This window comes from Sarcophilus harrisii, chromosome 3, assembly GCF_902635505.1.
Source record: "Sarcophilus harrisii chromosome 3, mSarHar1.11, whole genome shotgun sequence".
NCBI classification, from domain to species: Eukaryota; Metazoa; Chordata; class Mammalia; order Dasyuromorphia; family Dasyuridae; genus Sarcophilus; species Sarcophilus harrisii.
In genome coordinates, this window is record NC_045428.1 from 238,709,312 (window position 1) to 238,730,928 (window position 21,617).

The 21,617-nt window shown below is 32.0% G+C and overlaps 1 protein-coding gene across 1 annotated transcript in view; it reads left to right on the plus strand.

The window, feature by feature from the left end:
* Positions 1 to 1,223: 1,223 nt before the first annotated feature.
* The window catches only part of TMPRSS15 (transmembrane serine protease 15), a 131,128-nt gene continuing 110,734 nt past the window's right edge, over positions 1,224 to 21,617 (plus strand). Inside the window, exons 1-3 of the mRNA XM_012544342.2 lie at positions 1,224 to 1,368; positions 2,728 to 2,858; positions 7,522 to 7,589. Of these exons, the coding sequence (XP_012399796.1) occupies positions 1,224 to 1,368; positions 2,728 to 2,858; positions 7,522 to 7,589 (344 nt within the window). The remainder of the gene's footprint in view (positions 1,369 to 2,727; positions 2,859 to 7,521; positions 7,590 to 21,617) is intronic.

Genomic DNA, 21,617 nt, shown 5'->3' on the forward strand with positions numbered 1-21,617 from the left:
TATGCTCAGTGTTTATAGATTTACTTTACTTGATTATACTTATTTATGACAAGAAACAACTATTGCTTTGGGAAGATGAAGAGCTACATAGGGAGCAGGGATTGATAGTGATAATAAAAAAGGATAATCAAAAGTAAAATAGCTTCATTAAAATATTTTAAAAATACACAGGATACAGCAGAAGGGGATCCAGAAAAACAGACAGTATTTGGTATTGACATGTTATATTTATTATAGACTTTAAAAAACAAAACTGTACCTTATAAAAATTCATGATTTCATATATGACCCTCATTTTCTGTTTTCCTTTGCAAATGAGAATGTCGTTTTTTGATATTCATCAATTTCATAGTACAAATATTTGTAAAAGTAAAATATAAATTCAATTTCATAATATATGGTTCATTATATTGAATTAAACAATATTTATTAAGTACATAGAGTGTGCAAAGACCTTTGTTACTTATTATGGCACATATGAAGAAAAATATCAATTAGTATTTTGTTCTTTTGTCTTTTTGAGATTCAAGGACACACATAAATTGATTACCTTTAAGTCATCAAATTGTTGTAAAATGATTTAGTCATTTTAATTGCTTTGAATTTGAACCTCAATCTCATGTTTGTGAAACTTTGTAACCATAAAGGGGCATACTGGAGGGTTAATTAATTAGTATATACAGTATAGTAAATTTGTAAAAATATCAAATGTGTGTGTATGTATATGTATGTATGTGATTATATTTAAAACATGTATGCTGAGTCTGCTGTCCAGTTCTGATCACCCATAGAGAATTCAGCAATACAAGAATAATGGTCTGAGTCAGGGGTGAAAAGGTTGATCTCTTGGGCAATATCACTAATCATTAAAGAACATTGTACTGCTTAACATGAATCTCATATTTTGTTCAGTACTTCTTAAATGACAAACTGTTCACGTCTACAAACAGTATGTTGTTAGACAATGCCAATAATTAACATTTACAGCCTTAGAGTTCTCATTATTCATGGATATTTCCCTAAAGATTAACTACATTGCTAAAGCTCCCTAATTATAGATATAAGAAAGGCAACTAAGAAACACTAATTAATGTTTTTATTACTTTGCCCAATTTCTATAAATATCTTTCCATTTGAAATGTTTTCCTATTTGCTAAAGGTGATCGTCCAAACCCATTTGCATTTCTTTTCAGTGGAACTGATCCTAATTTTATGAAATTAAAATGAGAGTGAAAAAACTCTCACTTTTGAAATGTCATTTTTTAAATGACTATGAAATCTTGCTTACATCTCTTTTTGTCTTTTTGGTTCTAATTAGCAGTGGATTAATTACAATTTCCTGGATAGCAATCAAGGAATCTGGAGAAGGTAAGTGATATAAAATTAAGTACTATTAAATTTCCTTAGAATTTTTGACATTTTGTTCTCAATTGCACAGGGTCTTGTTTTTGTTTTTGTTTTTTTCATTTTCTACATTGTATTTATGGACTATATTGTTCTACATGTTTTATTGAAATACATTTTTCCTCATAGACTACTGGAGAAATAAGGAAGCTTCATAAAACTTGAACTTTAATCCAGATAGTAAGGGCTAGAATAATGCCTTACATAAGTAAAACTGAATAATATAAATTTTCAATATTTATAAAAATAAATTTTATTATACCTTAAGATTTATAATCTTTATTTTTTTCTCACTCCAATGTAAAAGCCTTATTAACTATCTGTGCTAAATAATTTTAAATGAAAATTTTACTACTGTGTTTTTCTGAAGTATAATAATAAATAGGATTGAGAAAATGTGGTACAATGTGATTAAAAAAAAAAAGAGTACTGTATTGCATTCAGAGAAGCTGGATTCAAATCCTAGCTATAGTATTAAGAGAACATTGTACATATGACCAGTTATTGACATGGAACAATTATTTAAATTCTTTGAATTTTACCTCATTGGTAAAATATTGGAAAAAATTATCTTTGAGGTTTATGAAGTTCTAACTTTATGGACTTATGACTAATTATAGCAATTAAAAATTCATTATGCAAACAAATAAAAAGTATCTTTGAGCAAATACAGGTATAGAATAAATATGAAGTAATTGAACCAAGGGATACAGAGATGATCCAAGAGTTAAAAATAACTTTAAAAAAAGAACTGTTAGAGCTATGCTTATGGAATTAGAGTTTTCTGTTAAAACATACAGGGATAAGAGGAATAGGAAACCTCAACAAGTTTATATAATTTGGAAAATATAAAAATTCAACTACTAAAAGTTATTTTCCTTTAGGTAATCAGAATAATATTCCTGAATTTTAATAAAGATTTTGTTCTTTGCTCTTGGTTAACTTAAATATTGTAATTATGGTCACAGGATATATATTTCATTAGAGCAAAACTTAATCTAGGAAACATAAATATGTATGCAACTCTAGATATAAGAATTTTAAAGAATCACTAATACTTTTTTTTAGTGTATTTTTGGGAAAATATAGAGGACATAAATAGGACATCTAAGCCAGCCCCCCTCGTTTGACAGATGAAGAAAGTGATAGCAGAAATGTCAGGTTCCTCTGATTTAAAACCTGTTACCAAACAAGTAAAAAAAAAAAAAAGAGGAGCAGAAATTCAAAAACATTGAAAGAAATAGTTATTCACATTTATAAGGTCATCCTTAAAATGTATGTTATATCTTTTAATATGCTTCAAATTTCTATTTTATTTTTTAGATACTATATTTGGCAAGAGTCATGAAGTCAGAGGAATGTTTAAAATAGTATCTGGAGCAACATATACTCCAAGTTTAGAAGACAAATTATCAACTGATTTCAAAGTTCTTGCTTATGACCTTCAGCAAATGGTAGGGCTCCTGTATCTCTTTAGTTATTTTAACATTATATAGCAGATAATAATCTAATTATTCATCAAAATAGTAATAAAGTTATCTTTCTGAATTTAAAGGAGATTTGGATAAATCAATTATATTACCTTAAGATATTTATTTTTTCTTTTTTAGAAAATTTTTTAGACATTCATTATTTATTTTAAACATTTTTTCTTTTTAGATTTTAAATTACAAATTTTCTTTCACTCCTGTACCCTATACCCCTCCTCTCCTCCTGAGAAGGCAAGCAAAGTGATATCAATTATACATGTGAAATCATACTAAATGTACCAAAAATTTAAGAAGCAACAAAGTTATGCTTCAATTTGCACTCAGAGTTTTATCATTTCTCTCTTTGGAGGTGGACAACATTTTTTCATTCTGAATTCTTTGGAATTGCATTGATCAGAGTAGTCGAATCTTTCACAATTGATCATTATTACAACATTGCTATTACTATGTACAATGCTCTCCTCATTCTCACTTCACTTTGCAAAAATTATATAGGTTTTGTCTTTTTTTCTAAAAACACTTGTTTGTCATTTCTTATGGCATATATATAGCAGAGTCATATGCCAAAATTATTCAGCAATTCCCTAATTGATTAGCATTTCCTCAGTTTCCAAATTGTTGCCACCACAAAAAGAATTGCTATAAATAATGTTGTATTTATATATCCTTTTACTTTTTCTTTTTCTCTTATCTCTTTAAGGTTTAGACCTAGTAGTGGTATTTCTAGGTCAAATGGTATGCATAGTTTTAAAGCCCTTTTACCATAGTTCTGAATTGTATTCCAGGAAGTTTAGACTAATTCATAATTCAAATCAACTATTTATTAGTGTACCTATTTTCCTCTCATCTCTTCCAGCATTTGTCATTTCTGTTAAGTGTGAAGTAGGGCCTTAGAGTTGTTTAAATTTGCATTTCAGTAATGATTTAGAGCATTTTTCATGTGATTATAGATAGTTTTATTCTTCTTCTAAAAACTATCTGTTCATATCATTTAACAATTTACCACTTGGGTAATAGCTTTTCTTTTTACTTCTAATTTGGCTCAGTTCCTTGAGGAAATGAGACTTTTATCAGAGAAATTAGCTGTAAAAATTTTGGATATCACTTCAATGACCAGTAAAATGTAAATTCTCTTCTTATCTCTTTTAATTAGGTCTGGTTTTTTTTTTTTTTTTTTTGTCTGATTTCATGACAGCTACCCCTGCCTTTAACTTCAGCTGAAGCATAATAGATTCTACTCCAGCACTTTATTTTAACTCTGTGTGTATCTTTCTGTGTTATGTATGCCTAATTTTCTCTTCAGCTCTGGTCTTTTCATCAGGAATGTTGAAAAGTCTTCTGCTTTATTAAATGTCCATTTTTCCCCCTTTCAGTTTTTCCAGGTAGGTTATTCTTGGTTGCAATCCTAGATCTTTGCCTTCTGAAATAAAATATTCCAAGCCCTTTCCTCTTCCTGACTATGGTTCCAAGATAACTGAATTGTTTCTTTCAGGCTGCTTGAAATACTTTTCTTCTTGATCTGGGAACTCTGAAATTTGATTATTATATTCCTCTGAGTTTTCATTTTCATTTTTCTTTCAGGAAATGATTGATGATTCTTTTGGTGTCTATTTTATCTTCTTAATCTAAGATATCTAAGATACTTTTTGTAATTTCTTGAAATATGATGTCTAAGCTCTTTGATTATGGCTTTCAGGTAGTGCAATAATTCTTCATTTATCTCTCCTTAATATATTTTCCATATTAGTTGCCTTTCCCATGAGCTATTTCACATTTTCTTCTATTCTTTTCATATTTTTGACTTAAAAAAACCCAATTGTTTCTTCATGTTTCATGGAGTAATTAGCTTCCACTTGCCAAGTTTTAATTTTTAAGAAATTATTTTCTTCAGTGATATTTTACACCTATTTTTCTTTTAGATTAATTGTTTGTTTGATTTTTAAATTATTTTCCCACCATTTTTGTCTCTCTTTTACCAAGCTGTTAATTCTCTTCTCATAATTTTTTCTTTTATCATTCTCATTTCTTTAAAAATTTTTTTGTCTATCACTCATCTTTTACTTTAACTCTTCCAGAAATTCTTATTGTCCTTGAGTGCAATTAGTTAGCTAATTTTGAAGTCTGAAAATTTTTGGTGTTTCCAAGGTCATGTGATCTGTGAAAAGATGTGGCACGGCTTTCCTGCTTGGTGTTATAGTTGTTATGTAGGAAGAGCCCCTGTTTACTGGAAGGTTTAAGTACTAGTGCTCCTCTTGGTTCTGGAACTTTGACTACATCCTTTGCTGTCCTGCTGTCATAAGTGCTATTGTTTTTTCATGTCTTGGAACTGAGACCAGAGTTCCTGTTCTTTTTGTAACCAACCATAAGTACTTGTCTCTCTTCTGGAATTTTGACCCAGAATTGTGTATCGGTAATAGAGTTTCCATTTAGCTTCAGAAAAAAAACAGTTGCCTGTAATCTCTTTCTCATCAATTGTTTGACACCTTTACTTCTGGGCTAAGAACTCCCAAAACTGCTGTTACTCTTACCACTACCACTATCACAACCATCCCTATGACCCACTCCTTCTCCTAGTGCTGGTGCTGCTGCCTTTGCTCCAGGTTGGCCCCCCACAGTTAAAAAGTGAAAAGTTTCACAGAACTCTCATCCACCTAAATTGAATTAGTCTGGAAAAATAGCTCATTCTGGACTTTTTTTAATCCAAAAAATTGATTCTTCTATTCCAAAAATTGATTTGAAGAGTTATTTTTAAAGATGTTTGGAAGGGACTCCTACTTTAGGATATTTAAAAGTATAATTTGTGACTCAAAAGCTCATGGACTAGGACTCATGGACTAGGTTTATATTAAGTGTAGACCCAAAAGATGATTAAATCATTTTAGCTCATCCCCCCTGGAGTTGCTCAAAGAAAATATCCCATTACACTCATATAGCTCATATCTAAATCTTTCCAAATGTGGGCAATAGAATGACTAAGTCCTACATAAGCACTCGATGTATCACATGTTCATTAACTAACAACAACAACAACAACAACAAAATAATAATAATAGTTAACGCTTATTTAGCACCTACTTTGTGCTAGGCACTGTGCTAAGACTTTCTAAATATCATCCTATTTTATCCTCATAACAACCCTGAGAAATAAGACCTTTTATCCTCATTTTACATCAAGGAAACATTGATTTGTTTGTGATCGTATAACTAATAAATATTGTGGCTATATGTAAACTCAGGTTTTAACTCACTTTAGTCTAGCACTCTATCTAAGCTACATAGCTGTCCCTCTCTGTTTTACTTTCACATTTTCTCTCATTCTCTTTTTCTTTTAGTTATAATACATATAAATATATAATCCTTTATTTCACACTTAAAAAAGGATTCATAGGAGCTCATTATCAGATATTGCCACATTTAAAGTACTCAGCCCATCAACATTCTACCTTATACAGAAGAAAACTGAACTTTGGCTTGCTTCCAGGACTTCATTCTTGTGAAATGCTTCTCTGTCATGTGTTCATACACAGTCCCTTATAAACTCATAAGGCAATTCTGTGGTTAACTCCCCTCAAAAGGAAAATACACATTGGAGGATGGTAGAGAAATATTTCTTTTCCCATTAATTTTGTATTATCTGAGCAACCTAAAGATCTTGCTTTCCAAATGAGACATGTTGCAAGAAATATGAGGATTGCTGTCTTCTCTTTCCAATGGGCACACTGCATCAGAAAATCCATATATTTTTCTGGAGGGTCCAATCCTCAAACTCTCAGAGTTGATCATTCTCAAACCTTGTAATTCTAAAACTTGGGACCATAGAGGAACAACAACCATGTCTATGGATTATATTGATAGATGAAGGCACATTCTAATGTGTCAGAAGCCCTCTTAATTTGCCTGAGGATTGACTGAGATCCAAAATCCAATGGGACAGAGACACCTTTCCCAATCTCTGAGGACATGACATCTGCTGCCTTTACATCTTTCTTTTTCCCACTTCTCATTCTCATTCACTTTATCATTCTCTAGTTTAGTGCAAGAAGAAGAAATTGTGTATAGTGATCTTGCTCAGCCCTCCTTCACTTAAATCCAATTCACTTGAATGTCATGCCATCACTTCCCTGATGTCATGATCCTCTTTCGTAACGAAGGATAGTTACCACTGAAGTCAAGTACAGGTCAATCTTTTTCTTACCCCAGAATATAGTTCCATGTTATTGCACTCTTCTCTGTCTTCATAATGTTAAAAGAAAGTCGAAAAATGGTGAACAGGTAAACTTTGATATTTTTTCAATATCAAAGCCTGCTTTTTTCATAAAATGGGCAAAGATGGATGCCCATAAAATGAATTTCCTTAAGTCTCCATCATCCAATCATCTTAGGTTTTTTATGGCCTATCATTAAGTGGTCTCTGGTCCTACCTGTACTCTATGGTTAAACCCCTCTTACTAATCTCCAAGCAATGAATTATTCCCTATGATCTCATCACATTGAGGAATTTATCAGACTTCTAATCATAAAACTGATTATTAACTTTCCTGATCAAGTAGTACCATAATCCCAGATCAAAGCATGATCACAAGAGAGGTATAATGAAATACTAAATGTAATATATTTACTTTTATAGGTAGATGAAATATTTCTAACAAGTCATTTGAAGGATGAATACAAAGGTTCTAAAGTTTTGCAGTTCAAGTGAGTACATCTCAGTTTTTCTAAAGATTGAAGTAGTCACTGCTGAGAGTTTTAGTGGAAAATGTGATTCAGTTTCTACAGATTCTGTCTCTGTGTGTGTGAGTGTATGTATTATATGTATGTGTGTGTGTATATATATATATAAGTTTTTTGAGTCAACAATAATCTGCCTTCTATCCCTCCTACTTCATCCTGCCTCTTCCATTGATAATAAAAAAAAAAACCTCCTGCTTTAGCTTTCATAATTCTCATTTCTCTGCTAAACCTAAAGACCTGACACATATGATAAAAACAAAATTTAACCCTACCTTCCAACTGTTCCTCCTTTCTAGTGCTTTGGAGATCCTGGTTCCAAGCTACTGAAAGCAACCCTGTAGGTCCAATGTAGGAGATCTCTGACTTGTCAGTGACCAGAGAACTGAGAAACAGAGGGAGCAGTACAGACACCAGAACAACATACCATGGGCGGGTGGTCCGTGTGGCACTCCACTAAGCATAAAGAAATACTTAGCATCCAGTTAGATATAGGTCTATCATCCCAGAAATTACTTAGAGCAGACACCTAGGATGGTAAAATATGAATTATTCATCATAGGAGAAGAGTCAGATTCTTTGAGATCTAGCCTCTAGGGAACCTATGACCAGAGGGAGGGAGTCAGAGAGTGAGGGACAGGAGGGAAATATAGAAATTACCAAAGATCTCAGGAAAGAGAGAACTTAGAAATCTCAAAAATCAATATATAAATCAATAGGGGAAATGTCAATAGCACAAAGAATCATGGCCTAAAAATCTAACAAACAATTTCAGGGATCTATGAACTAAGCAAAGAAAATGATTCAATATTTGATAAGACAGAGGATGACATGGAATTTAAAGAGAAAATTAAATCTTAACATGCTGTTCCCAAGTAGTTTAAAGGAGAAACTAATAGTATGAGAGCATAATTTATGACCTGCACAGGAAAAGAAATGGAGAATAGAAAAATGGGAATCAGAAGGCAAATTTACAAAGAAACAAGATTGAGAACAATGGATTAAAAAATGCAAATACCCATAAGTAAAGGATGATATAGAAGAAAAGCAAAAGCCAATTATATTAATATAAAATACGCTTATTATTCAAGCAAAACATACTGATGTAGAAGACAAGAGGAGCAGGGTCAGTCCAAAGATCATATTCTCCCAAGAGGACATGATGAGACAAAAAATCTTAACATTATAATATAGGAAATAATACAAGAATAACCTTCAGATAAATGAGGAAGAAGGGGCAAGGATTGAAAGGAGAGTGCATGGAGGAAAGCCTTGTTTGGGTAATGTGAGAGGGTTCCATGGATGAATGCTCTTTTGAGTGAAGAAAGATGTTCTATGAAAAGTTGGGTACCTATTCGGGGTGTTGTGGGTTTTTGGGTACTTAAAAAGATCATTGTTGCAGTCTTGGCAGAGGAGAAATGTTATTCCTGGGGTTAATAGGTATCTGGGGAAGTAGTTTATGGACCCAAGGAGATTTTGAAGCAACTGGAAAAGAGGGGAACTAAAGGGATGTATAGATCAGTGATGGACTTTATAATCGAGAAATACCATCAAAATACAAGGTACCCAGACTTTTAGAAGATCAATTAAAGACTTTAATTAGCTCAGTTTCAGAAAAAGAAAATAAAGGAAATAAAGGAGCAAAAATCCTCCTAGTTCCAATAGATTCACAGGAGAATTCTATCAAAGAACAATTAATATCATTACTTCATAAATGTTTCCTAAAAATTAGACTAAAAGGACCCTAAAAGAATTGTTTTCCTTAGATAAATATAATTCCAACTAATACCTAAATCAGGAAAATACAAAACACAGAAGAAAAATTATTGACTGGTATTAATGATTATTGTCTCAAAAATTTTATTCAAAAATCCCATCAAACAGAGAATGATTTGTCTAAGAAATCATTCATTACGACTAAGTGGGCTTTATATCAGGGATGCAATATTTAGAAAATAACAATATAATAAATCATATTAAAAACCAAAAAATTCAAAACCATCTGATAATTTCAAAAGATGTAGAAAAATAATTTGAAAAAGTTCAACAAACTTTTAGGCAAAAACAAATAAATAAACAATAAATCCTAAAAATATTGGTGCAGAGAAAACTTTTTAATATCACAAAAAAGCAATTATCTAAAGCTAAAAGCTATCATTACATGAAATGAGAACACGCTGGAACCCAAGGATACCTCTTCTTCCAACTCTTGATTTCACATAGTTTTTTAAAAATTTTTCGTAAAGTTCTTTTATAAAATGTTAGTTCTTATCCTTTTACCTCATCAATTGGAGAATGAATTTTGATGTTTGATATTTTTTGGTGTTAGTGCCTTTTTACATGGGATAGTCTAAAAGATAATGCAGTCTCAGCAGAATATCTTTTGAGACACAGTATATTTTGGATCTCAGAATCTTAGAGATAATTTGTGCAAAAACATTCTCTCTATTAACTGTATCCTTTAGAACTTAGTTGTATTTCCATTTCAACATTTTTCGATCTCACATAATTAAAATTATCTATTTTATCTTTTTATTATCATTTATTATCATTATCTGTTTAAGAACAGAAGGAAATGATTATTGTAATATATAGTGTAATTAGTTGGCCTAAATTTGATCAAATAATATGTATAGTGCTTTGCAAACATTAAAGTGCTAAATAAATCTTTTGCTGTTGTTGTTTTTCCATTATTTAAGTTTGTGTGACTTTTTGTGACCCTATTTGGGATAGTTTGCCATTTCCTTCTGCAGCTCATTTTACAGATGAGAGAAGTGAAACAAACACAGTGATTTGGCCAGCATTATGCAACTAGGTCATATTTGAACTCAGGTTTTCCTGACCCCAAGCTCTTTCTACTGTACCACCTAAGCCACCCAAGTAAAAATATTATTATTATTATTGCCAACTTTTTTCAATTTCCCAGAAATTTTTGTCAAATAGGGAATTCTTGCCCTAATTTATTATCAGTATCAATAGGTATATTACAAACTGGGCCCCCATTTTTTCTGACTCTATCTTATTTAGTCTGTCTCTAATCTACTTTCTTATGTTTTAATCAGTACTAAATATTTCTGTTGAGTCCTACTTCAGTCTATAATTTAAGATATGAAAGTGCTTCTTTCCCTTCTTTTTTCTTTTTCCCATTTTTTTTTATAATTTCCCTGAAGATTCTAGATATTTTGTTCTACCAAATGAATTTTTTTGTCTAGAATTTAAAAGTATTCTCTTGGTAATTTGATTGGTATATCATTAAATCTGAAAATTTCCCCTCAACTTATTATGTAGATAATACAATTGCTTTTTTTTTTTAATTGACCCAACTTAGGGTTAATGAATGAATCTTTCTCCACTTAATTAATGTTGTTTATTTCTTTGAAAATTGTTTCATAATTGTAGCAATACAGTTTTAGAGTATGCCTTGGTAAAGTGAATCCTAGATATTTTATACATTTTATAGTTATTTTGAATGAGATTTCTCTTTTTATTTTTACTCCTGGGATTTGTTTTCACTATATTGAAAAGCTATTGATTTTTGTGAATTTATTTTATTGTTGTATTTAACAGAAATTATTATTTCAATTTCTTTGCTAATCTTTTTTTTTTGTTTGTTTTCTAAGTAAACCAATATATGTCAGGAAATGGGAATTACTTTGTCTCTTCTTTGTTTCTGTTAATGAGTTTTCAGTATTTTTCTTTTCTCATTACTGTTACTAGCATATGTATGATTGTATCAAATTACTAGAAAGGGAGATATTCTTGTTTTATTCATATATTTATCGATAATGTTGCTAGTGTTTTATCATTGCATATAATGGTAACTTTTGGTTTCTATATATGTATGTATATGTATTCTTCCTCAGAACTGCTTTAAATGCACCCCAGAAATTTTGGTATTTTGCCCCATGAAATTCACTTTACTCCCCATGATTATTATCTCTTTAATTAATATTTGATCCACACACTCCTGGATGATAAGGTCTTCATCAGAGAAACTTGCTGTAATTTTTTTTTTCATAGTAATGATTACTATGTATTTCCCCCCAACCTCTCCTCTCTCTCGTTTATCCTAGTCTCTCTCATACTTTTTACCTTGTCAACTCTCAAAAATATTTTGCTTTTGGGGGGTAGATTGACTACCCCCAATCTCCCTTAACTTCTATCAGCCTTTCCCCTTTTTCTTATCTCTATGCCCTTCTACTTTCCTATACAGTAAGCTAGATGTCTGTACCAGCTAAGTAAGACTGAAGTGCTTCTCCTCAATTCTCCCATCTTTCCTTCCACTGTAAAACCTTTTTTTACATCACATAATTTGCCTCTTATTACCTCTCCCTTTCCTCTTTTCCTGATGCATCTTTCCTTATCAACCTTTATTTTTATTTTTAAAATATCATCCCATCATAGCCATCTCACACCTTGTACAAGTATAATGTTCTCATGTAAAAATCTAAACAGTTTAACCTTATTGAATACCTTTTGCTTTATCTTTTCTGCTTACCTTTTAATGCATCTTTTGAGTCTTGTATCTGAAAGTCAATTTTTCCATTCTGTCCTGGTCTTTTACCACAAATGTCTTCCATTTAAATGTCCATTTTTTTTTTCATTGAAGGATTTTACTTAGTTTTGGTGGGTAAGAGATTTTTGGTTGTAATTCTAGGACTGCTGCATGTTAGAATATCATGTCCCAAGTTCTCCAATCCTTTAATTTAGAATATGCTAAATCTTGTGTTATCCTGACTGTGACTCCATGATATTTGAATTAGTTCTTTCTTTTTTCTTGCAATAGTTTCTCCTTGACCTGGTAGCTCTAGAATTTGGATAAAATATTCCTGGGGGTTGTTGTTGTTATTTGCTCATTTTTGTATCCTTTTTCTTGACTTTTATCTTTATGTTAAAATTGGGCCCTGCAATTGGAGTGAAGAGGTCACTGTCTCAAGCTTTTTTTTTTTCAGAGCTAATTCTGGTGGTAGGTAAGTTTTAAATTCTCCCAAAATATTATGATCTAAGAAGAGCTGTGAGCACTGCTTTTCTAGTGTGTATTGTAGCCTGTGAATGACCATAATCACCTTTTTCCACCTATAACTGTGACCAGGGTCTCTGTTCCCATGTGGTCTCACATTTTAGTTTGTGAGTGATCTTGCCCTAGGGCTCAGAATCATATATTGGGCAATGCAACAAAGTTTTGACCCAGCGCCAGCAAAAGATCCTCTGTAATCTTCTCCTGACCAGTTGTCAAACACTATTATTTCTGTGGACTGAGCGCTCTAGAACAGCTGTTATTGATTCAGTTTCTTCCAAGTCCCGCTGCTGGTTTTCCCAGGTTCACTCTGTATTAGACTGTATTCTAATATTACCCTAGTGAGACAGACCTTTCCTGCCAACCTGGGCTGGAAAATTCTTTCATCCCATTTTTTTTTGTGGTTCGGCTGCTCCATAATTCATTATTATAAAGTTGCTTTTAGAGGAATTTGGGATAGCTCATTGTGTCATATCCCTGCTTTTACTCCACTATTTTGTTCCCACCTCCCACTATATGGCTTTTAACTCTAAAATTCTCAATGGTTTGTTCAAGTCCATATTTTTCCTTTTATTCATTTTTGTTAGATTTGTCCAATTCTGATAGAGGAAAATGAAAGTCCCTTACAATTGTTATGCTATTATATATGTCTTTTTGCAATTGTGTTAACTTTTTATTTGTGAATTAAAATGCTATGGCATTTTATGCATATATTTATTTAGTATTGATATTGGTTTGTCTCTGATTCCCAAAGACTAGTTTATTTTCATTATTATTGACAAATACTGCCTATTATTTATCATCCCTTTTAATGTTTTCTGAATTTTGTTTTGTTTCATGTATTTTATCCTTATTTATTCTTCATTTTTTGCTGTATCTCTCATGAAATTAAAGCTTCTAGAGAGCTAGAGTTGGGGTCTCTTTTATAATCCATTTCTTTTTTGCCTTTGCAGATTAGGTGTCATTATCAGCTATTCTCTTATGATTCCTATTTAGAGGCATCAATCTAAGTAGAAATTAACTTATCTTTCAAATAAATCTTACTTCTTGACTTCACTATGCTCTCTCCACTGGCACCAATCTATGTACTGACTCTAAAAATTCAATCTTTCTTTTGAGGAGGGATCAATGGAATCATAATTCTCTCAGAGAAAGTGATCCTCCAGTGCACAAACTGCATTCCATACTTAATACACCATGAAGTCTCCATTGTCAATCATGATATGCAATTCCTCTCCAATGGGAATGTTCTTCAGATGAATCTGATTCTCCCTCATTTAAGTCCTACTGCCTCATTACCTACTCTCTGCTACCAATCTGATTCTTAGACTCTCAGCTTTTATTAAGAAACTACTGTTTTCTGTCCCTTTTTGGTTCACCCAGGGACTAGGTGCATCACTAGTTCTTTTTTACCTCCAGTTCTTCATATATCTTTAACCCTTGTTTTCCATTTTTTCCCTCAGAGATCTTTGTTTGCTCCTTCATTAAATCTGTATGTTGATCTTTTGATGTTTTTCTTAAAATAATAGTCCATAAAAGAAATTATTACCTTTCTTTTCCTGATAATTACAATTATTTACATTTATTGTGCTTCTATATGAGGTATCTAAGGTGGTCACAACTTTTTAAAATGTTTCTCTGTAACTGAATATCTCTCTTTTTTATTGACTCAGTTTTGCAAGATATATAATTAACTTGAACTCTTTAATTGTTCTTTTAAAAGTTAAATAATATTACAAACATTTGTCATCTTTGTCCCCATGTACTGTCCCCATCTAATTAAATCATTTTTAAAATGAACAATAAAACTCTTAAACAAATATTCATAGTTTTGCAAAACAAATTCCCACATTTTCCAAAAATATATTTCTCCTTTTGCATTTGAAGTCCATCATCTCTCTGGGAGGAAGCAGGTAGCAGTTCTTTTAGATAAATGTTTTTTCTTTGCATTGGTTAGGGTTCAAAAGTTTCTCTTTTTTTCCTGAGGCAATTGAGGTTAAGTGACTTGTCCAAGGTCACATAGCTAGGCCTCAATTTTTTAAAAATAATGTTGTCATTGTTATTTTATCTTTGTTCATTTCACTTTGAATCATTTCATAAAGGTCTTCCATATTTATTATTTTGTCTTGCATAAGAGTATTGATTACATTTCTATGCCATAATTTGCTTAGCCATTGTCCAATAGGTGGATACCCCACTTAATTTCCAGTTTTAGGCTACTAAAAAAATAGTTACTATAGATAACTTTGCACATATAAGTCCTTCTCCACTTTCTTTGTTCTCTTTGGGATATAGACCTAAAAGTTGTATAACTAAAACAAAGAGTATGCACAGTTTAGTAACATTATGGGCATACTTACAAATTGATTTCCAGAATGGTTAGATCAATTCAGAGTTCCACAACACTGCACTTGTATTCCTTCTATTTTTAAAAGACTCTCCCCAACATTTTAAATATTTCTTGTTTATCATCTTTCCCCATCTGATGAGTATAAGACAGAATCCAAAACCAGAGGTCTTTTAATTGGCATTTCTCTAATTATTACTGATCTGTAGCATTTTTTATTTGGTTGTTGATAGTTTGGATTTCTTCCTTTGAAAGGAAGAAATTCCTATTGATATTTTTGACTATTATTTATCCTTAGCATTTCCAAAGATATTATTCCATTCCCCTTTTGAATTTCTGACTACAAAATAATACATGGCTAATTTTTAGGAAGGTGAACTACATAGTTAAGAACATATGTATATATATATATATATATTTGAAATATAAACAGATTGTTCTCATTAAGTTCCTTATGATTTTCTCATTCATGTCTAATTTTTTATACTTCTCTTGAGTATTTTTTTTGAATGCCAAATTTTCTATTCTATCCTTTTCATCAGGAATGCTTTGAAAGTCTTCTAATTCATTAAATATTCAATGAGACCCAGAGAAAGTCACTTAATCTCTGCTTGTCTTGGTACATTAGAGAAGAAAATGGCAAAGCACTCTTATATCTCTGTCAAAAAAAAAAAGCCTAAGGACAGTATGATCCATAGTATCATGAAGAGTATGACACAACCAACCTACTGAACAACAATAGCAACAACAATCAGGATCACACAAGATTTAGCAGCTTCAATGTTAAAGGAGCAGAGGGCTTGGAATATGATATGGGCCTCATATCTGATAAGTTGTCCAATATGAGATTTGAACTCAGGTCTTTTGACTCCAGGCCTAGTACTCTATTAGCCACGATAGTTTAGTGGAAAGAGTATTTGACAAAAATGCTCATTGTACTCCCCCCATCTTGGTTCTAGCTTTATTTTTCTTTTGAGCCATCCTGGAATTTTTTTCATTGTTCCATGCTCTCTGAGGAGTCCATGGGAACTTGTCAATAGACTTTTGACTCCACTCTACCCAAATCTTGCTGCTTAGAGTATAATTACTTACACTGATCAATATATTCAGGTAGTTTAGACAACTCTGCTTCCTCTGAATCTACCCAACTCAAAGTTTGTGATTTCTAAGTCTATACTTCTTCCTATCCCCTCTTGGGAAGTCATCAGATATTTTAAATACTATCTTTAATTCAGTATGAAGCATTGCTTTACATAACTTAATGTCTCTAGGGGAGAAAGCAACTTACTCCATAATTTTAAAAGCTTTATCCAGTTATCCTGGGATCCATATCTTAGAACATATCCTAAAGCCTTTGACATAACTCCACATTGCCCAGAAGTGAGTAGCTGTACAATTGAAAGTTCAAATACATAAAATTCTCCTGTTATAGAACTAATAGTAATACAAATGCTCCAGATTTTTTTCTTCTTTTTCCAGCTGACTTCTTCTTTTCTAGTTTTTAATGAAAAAACATAAAGGGAGAGCAGCTGAGCAGATAGTATGACAAAATCTTGGAGTATGACCTGGGAAACCATTGCTAAATCACTTCCATGATTTACTTTTTTTTTATAAAACAATCCATGAGTAAATTTAATGTAAAATTGTGTTGGAAAATTCCATATTATACTTTGCTTAAAATCTTGTGTCCCATATTTGAGGCATTCTTGAATCCAGTTGTTTGTAGTTCAGTCTGTGATATCAGTAACTGAGACTGGGCTGAATCTTGTAAAGGTAATATTTAGTATGGCTTTATTCTTCTCAGAACAAAACACTGTCAGCATATCATGAAAGATCAAAACCATAACAGCTTTTTCTCATATGTTCTATCAATGATGGAGGCTAAGTCAGCTAGATTACAAAGTTTCTTTTCTCTAGCTTTCCATTTTTTGGCTATTCATAAGCATTTTTATCTGCCAGGAGTCACATTCTAGGCTAAGATCATCTCTTGCTTCACTGTGGAGTCCATAACTCTGGAATAAACCAAAGCTAGCTGTACTTTGGAGATGACTACCAACTGGGGGATGAACTCCATCCATGGCCTGTTTTGTCAAAAGCCATAGATTTTGAGAAAGACAGTGAGGAGCCAAAATGAAATGTAAAATGCCTTAACTAGTACTTCTTCCAATTATTTCATTTTTAAATAGTTTTTAGAGATAACTTCCCCATTACAGTAAAATAATAGTACTTCCACTTGTTTAGCTTAAGTTTTTCTGTCAACATGTGCTTTTTAAAAATTTTTAAAATTGCATTTTAAAAAATATTTTTCTATATATAGAAATATTTAGGCAACAGTAAATACAAGTATAATACAAGTAATACAAGTAAATACAAGTATAATATATGATAAATGGCCAGTGAAGGTACCCATGTCAATCCAAATATTAAATATTAATTAATTAATATTAAATATAAGTAAAGGAGCACTTAGGTTCTTAGAACTGAACCCACATATACAGACTAAGTTCAGTCTTGGGAGAGACTGGCCCCTAAAAAGGTGGTAGTGATGATGGTGGGTTATCAGACTCTTCTTGGATTATTTGATTCTCTAAACTACATTGGGGTGGGCCAGTTGGGACAAAATGAGTCACTCATAAGAATAATTAATAATAGAAGTTTTAGTTTGTCCTAACCCAACAAGGATATACAAAAAGGATACAGTGGCCTCTGCACACTGAGCCCAATTTCATTTCTAGATGAAAATAAGTCTAGTTAACTGGACAAGTATAGTGTGGGTGAGATTTTTTTTAATGCTCTTGGGTCACCAGGAAATTGCATCAAAGGAGGAAGGAACTAATCAGGTCCTAGTGCACTGTGCAAAACTGCACCATTTCCTCTCCACATTATAAGAATCATAATAGTAATGTGTCATTTTATATAATGATATAATATTTTAAAAGAACTTCATCTCATTTGATCCACAAAAAGTCCTGAAAGGTACCTTTAAACTTGTAAGATAAACTGCAGTTTTAAGATTTAATAACGTCACATACAAAAATGATTAACATCTTAATATCCAGGTACATCTTGCCAAATCATGAAAAATAGAAGGAATTGTAGGAACAAATAGTCACTCATTATCTGTTACCCTTTTGTGAATTATTCAATTACTTGATTGAATTAGAAGAAGCAGTACTATTGGCTAGACAGAAATCAGTCTCACCACAGATGGCCTTAAAAAGCTGAGCTCACTAGCACTGAAGTAGTTCAAGCAGAGAGAGTGGCTGAGGATGAAGTTGACTCCTGAAAAGATTTTGCTTGAAAGGAAGAATAAGGAAAGGAAAGAGAGAAATATTTTTCTTCCCCCTACTATCTGTCACTTTTAAGCAGAATTTACTGCTCAGTACAAGATATATATATCCAGAAGAAAACGAAGTCTCTGGAGTGAGTGAAGAAACATTTATTATGTTCCTGCAGAAAGCACATAAGTTCTTATGGTGGAAAAGCACTGGTACAGAAGCAAGAGATGCTTTTTTAACCAAATCCCTACCATGTTCCATTAACCAAACCCAGTCTCCTCTCTGTCATTCCTGATTGGTTAATATTCTGCTAACTAATAGAACTTTCCTCTTTGCCTTCTTCATGCCCTCCCTGATATATTCCCTATCCCTTGTCATGCATCCCATGTTCAAAGATGACAGAAAACTCTTTCTATGGGGTATGTTGATTAATATATAATTAGTTTATTATGCATGCTCATTCAACATTTGTCTTTTGCCAGGTCAGTGACCCTAACTAATTTGAGCTAGATAGAGGTCTATGGTTGAAAGGGATACATGGCGTAGGGAGGTGGGGGGGGGGGAAATGGAGAGAGACATACAGTGGATAGAGCACCAGCCCTGAAGTCAGGAGGACCTGAGTTCAAATCTGATCTCAGATACTTAACACTTCCTAGCTATGTGACCCTGGGCAAGTCACTTAATCCCAATTGCCTCAGCAAAAACGAAAGAAAGAAAGAAAGAAAGAAAGAAAGAAAGAAAGAAAGAAAGAAAGAAAGAAAGAAAGAGAGAGAGAAAGAAAGAGGGAGAGAAAGAAAGAGAGAAAGAGAGAAAGAGAGAAAGAGAGAAAGAGAGAAAGAAAGAAAGAAAGAAAGAAGAAAGAAAGAGAGAGAAAAGGATGCATGGACCCATTTCTAATTAGTTGAATTTACCTGTTAAGCAACTTTGTTCATTTCTTTCAGAATTCTAGCTCTCTGTGGAAAACAAACTGTTATATTATCCCATCCTGGTGTCCATTTATCATAAAATAAAAGATCATGTAGTTCTGTAGTATCAGAAGTATGAATTGCCATGGAATTGTTGTGATCCTTTTATTATTCTCAATAACAATGTGACTTTGAGAGGGTCATATAATCTCTCAGCTTCAATTTTCTTTTTTATTATTTTTCTTTTTTATTTTATTATAGCTTTTTAATGACAAAACATATGCATGGCTAATTTTTCAACACTGACTCTTGCAAAACCTTCTGTTCCTAATTTTCCCCTCCTTCCACCCCTCATCCCCTTCCCTAGATGACAGGTAGTCCAATACATGTTAAATGTGTTAAAATATATGTTAAATTCAATATATGTATACACATTTATACAATTATCTTGATGCACAAGAAAAATCAGCTCTAGAAAGAAAAAAACCTGAGAAGGAAAACAAAAATACAAACAAACAATAACAGAAAGAGTGGAAATGCTATGTTATGGTCCACCCTCATTTCCCATAGTTCTCTCTCTAGGTATAGATGGCTTTTTTCATTACTGAACAATTGCAACTGGTTTGAATCATCCATTCACAGTTCCACCAACAATGTATCAGTGTCCCAGTTTTCCCACATCCCCTCCAATATTCGTCATTATCTTTTCCTGTCATCTTTAGCTTCAATTTTCATATCTGTAAAATATGGATAATAATAGCACATACCTCAAAAGGTCATTGTTAGGATCAAATTACATAGCATATTTGCAAACTCTGAAAGTGTTATATAAATGTTCATTGTTATTATTATATTATTATATATTATTATTATAGTTATATGTATACCTCCCCACTATTGTACCCTAAATTTGTACCCATTTCCTACAAGAGATGCTGCATATTTGTGGAAGAGTATAGAGAAAATATATTATAGTTGTTCTTCTTATAATGAAATATTAGTATTATGGCATTGACTATCATAGGGAAGCTCACTAATATGGGCCTGTGAACTACAAAGTATAGATTGACTATATATCCTAGAATCTCAGAAAAGCAGCCACCTTCTGATAAAAACAACTTGTAATTATGAGTACAAGTTTGGAGAGTACTATATAGTACTTTATGCTATAATGCACCTGCATACTACAATGTAGACAAATCTAGGCATTTTTTCTCCATTTAACTTTTCTGAATGTATTATTAGGGCGATCTTTCAAATAGTTGAAAATCTCATGAAATAGGCATTGTAAGGTTCTGGATCTTCCTATAATTAGAACACTGTCATCTGCAAATACCAATCTCTACAGAGCCTCAACTTTAATAAGCAATTGTTTTATTTGGCTTGTATGAAAGATGTTCTCCATGAAGAGTGACAAATGCTTGTGCAAACATGATTCTCCCTGTTTTTTATGTCATTGTTGACATTGCTTAATTTTTTTTTTGCACAAATCTAATAAGGCTAAGATTAGTGAGGGAACAATTAATTGGGAAATCATTGTATTAAGTTTTTCTGCTAAAGGTCTAATTTTCATGATATATAAGAAACTGATTCAAATTTTAAGAAAGCAAGTCATTCCCCAAATGATAAATAGTTCAAGAATATGAATAGACAGTTCTAAGGGGAAGAAAACCTGTGTAATTATAGCTGTATGAAAATGATGTTCCAAATTTCTAATAATTGAGAAAGATAAATTTAAACAGTTCTGATATTTCATCTTACCCATAAGATTGTCAAAGCTGGCAAAAATGGAAAAAGATAAATATTGGAAGAGCATGTTGATTTACATCTATGAATGGGTAAAACCATTCTAGAAAACAATTTGAAATTATACATAGTTACTAAACAGCTCTTTGCCTTTAAGCCATTTATATCACTGACAGGTCTACAGCTAAAAGAAATATAAGAAATTGGGAAAGTTCCTATCTGTACAAAAATATTTACAGAAGCTCTTTTTGTAATAATAAGAAACTGGACTCTAAGTCTAAGTTCATTCAATTGAAGAATGGCTGAATAAATTGTGGCATAAGAATGTGATGGACTATTATATTGCTTTAAGAAATGAAAAAGTAGATGATTTTAAAAAGACATAAAAGATTTATATGAACTGATATGTGAAGTCAGCAGAACTGAAGGACAATTTATAATGTAATGACAAATTATAAAAATGAATAATTTTGAAGACTTTATAAACAAAATGAACACAACCAGGAAATAGTTCATACAATAACAACACTCACTGGAAAAAAGAAACAACTTTGAAAACTGTAAGAACTATGCTCAATACAGTAAAATTATTCAAGATTTCAGAGAATTGATAATGCTATGCATTACAGTGAGGTGATGGGCTTAGAATGAAAAATGAGATTGAGAAATTCAAATTAATTCTACTTCGTAATTGATTCAATA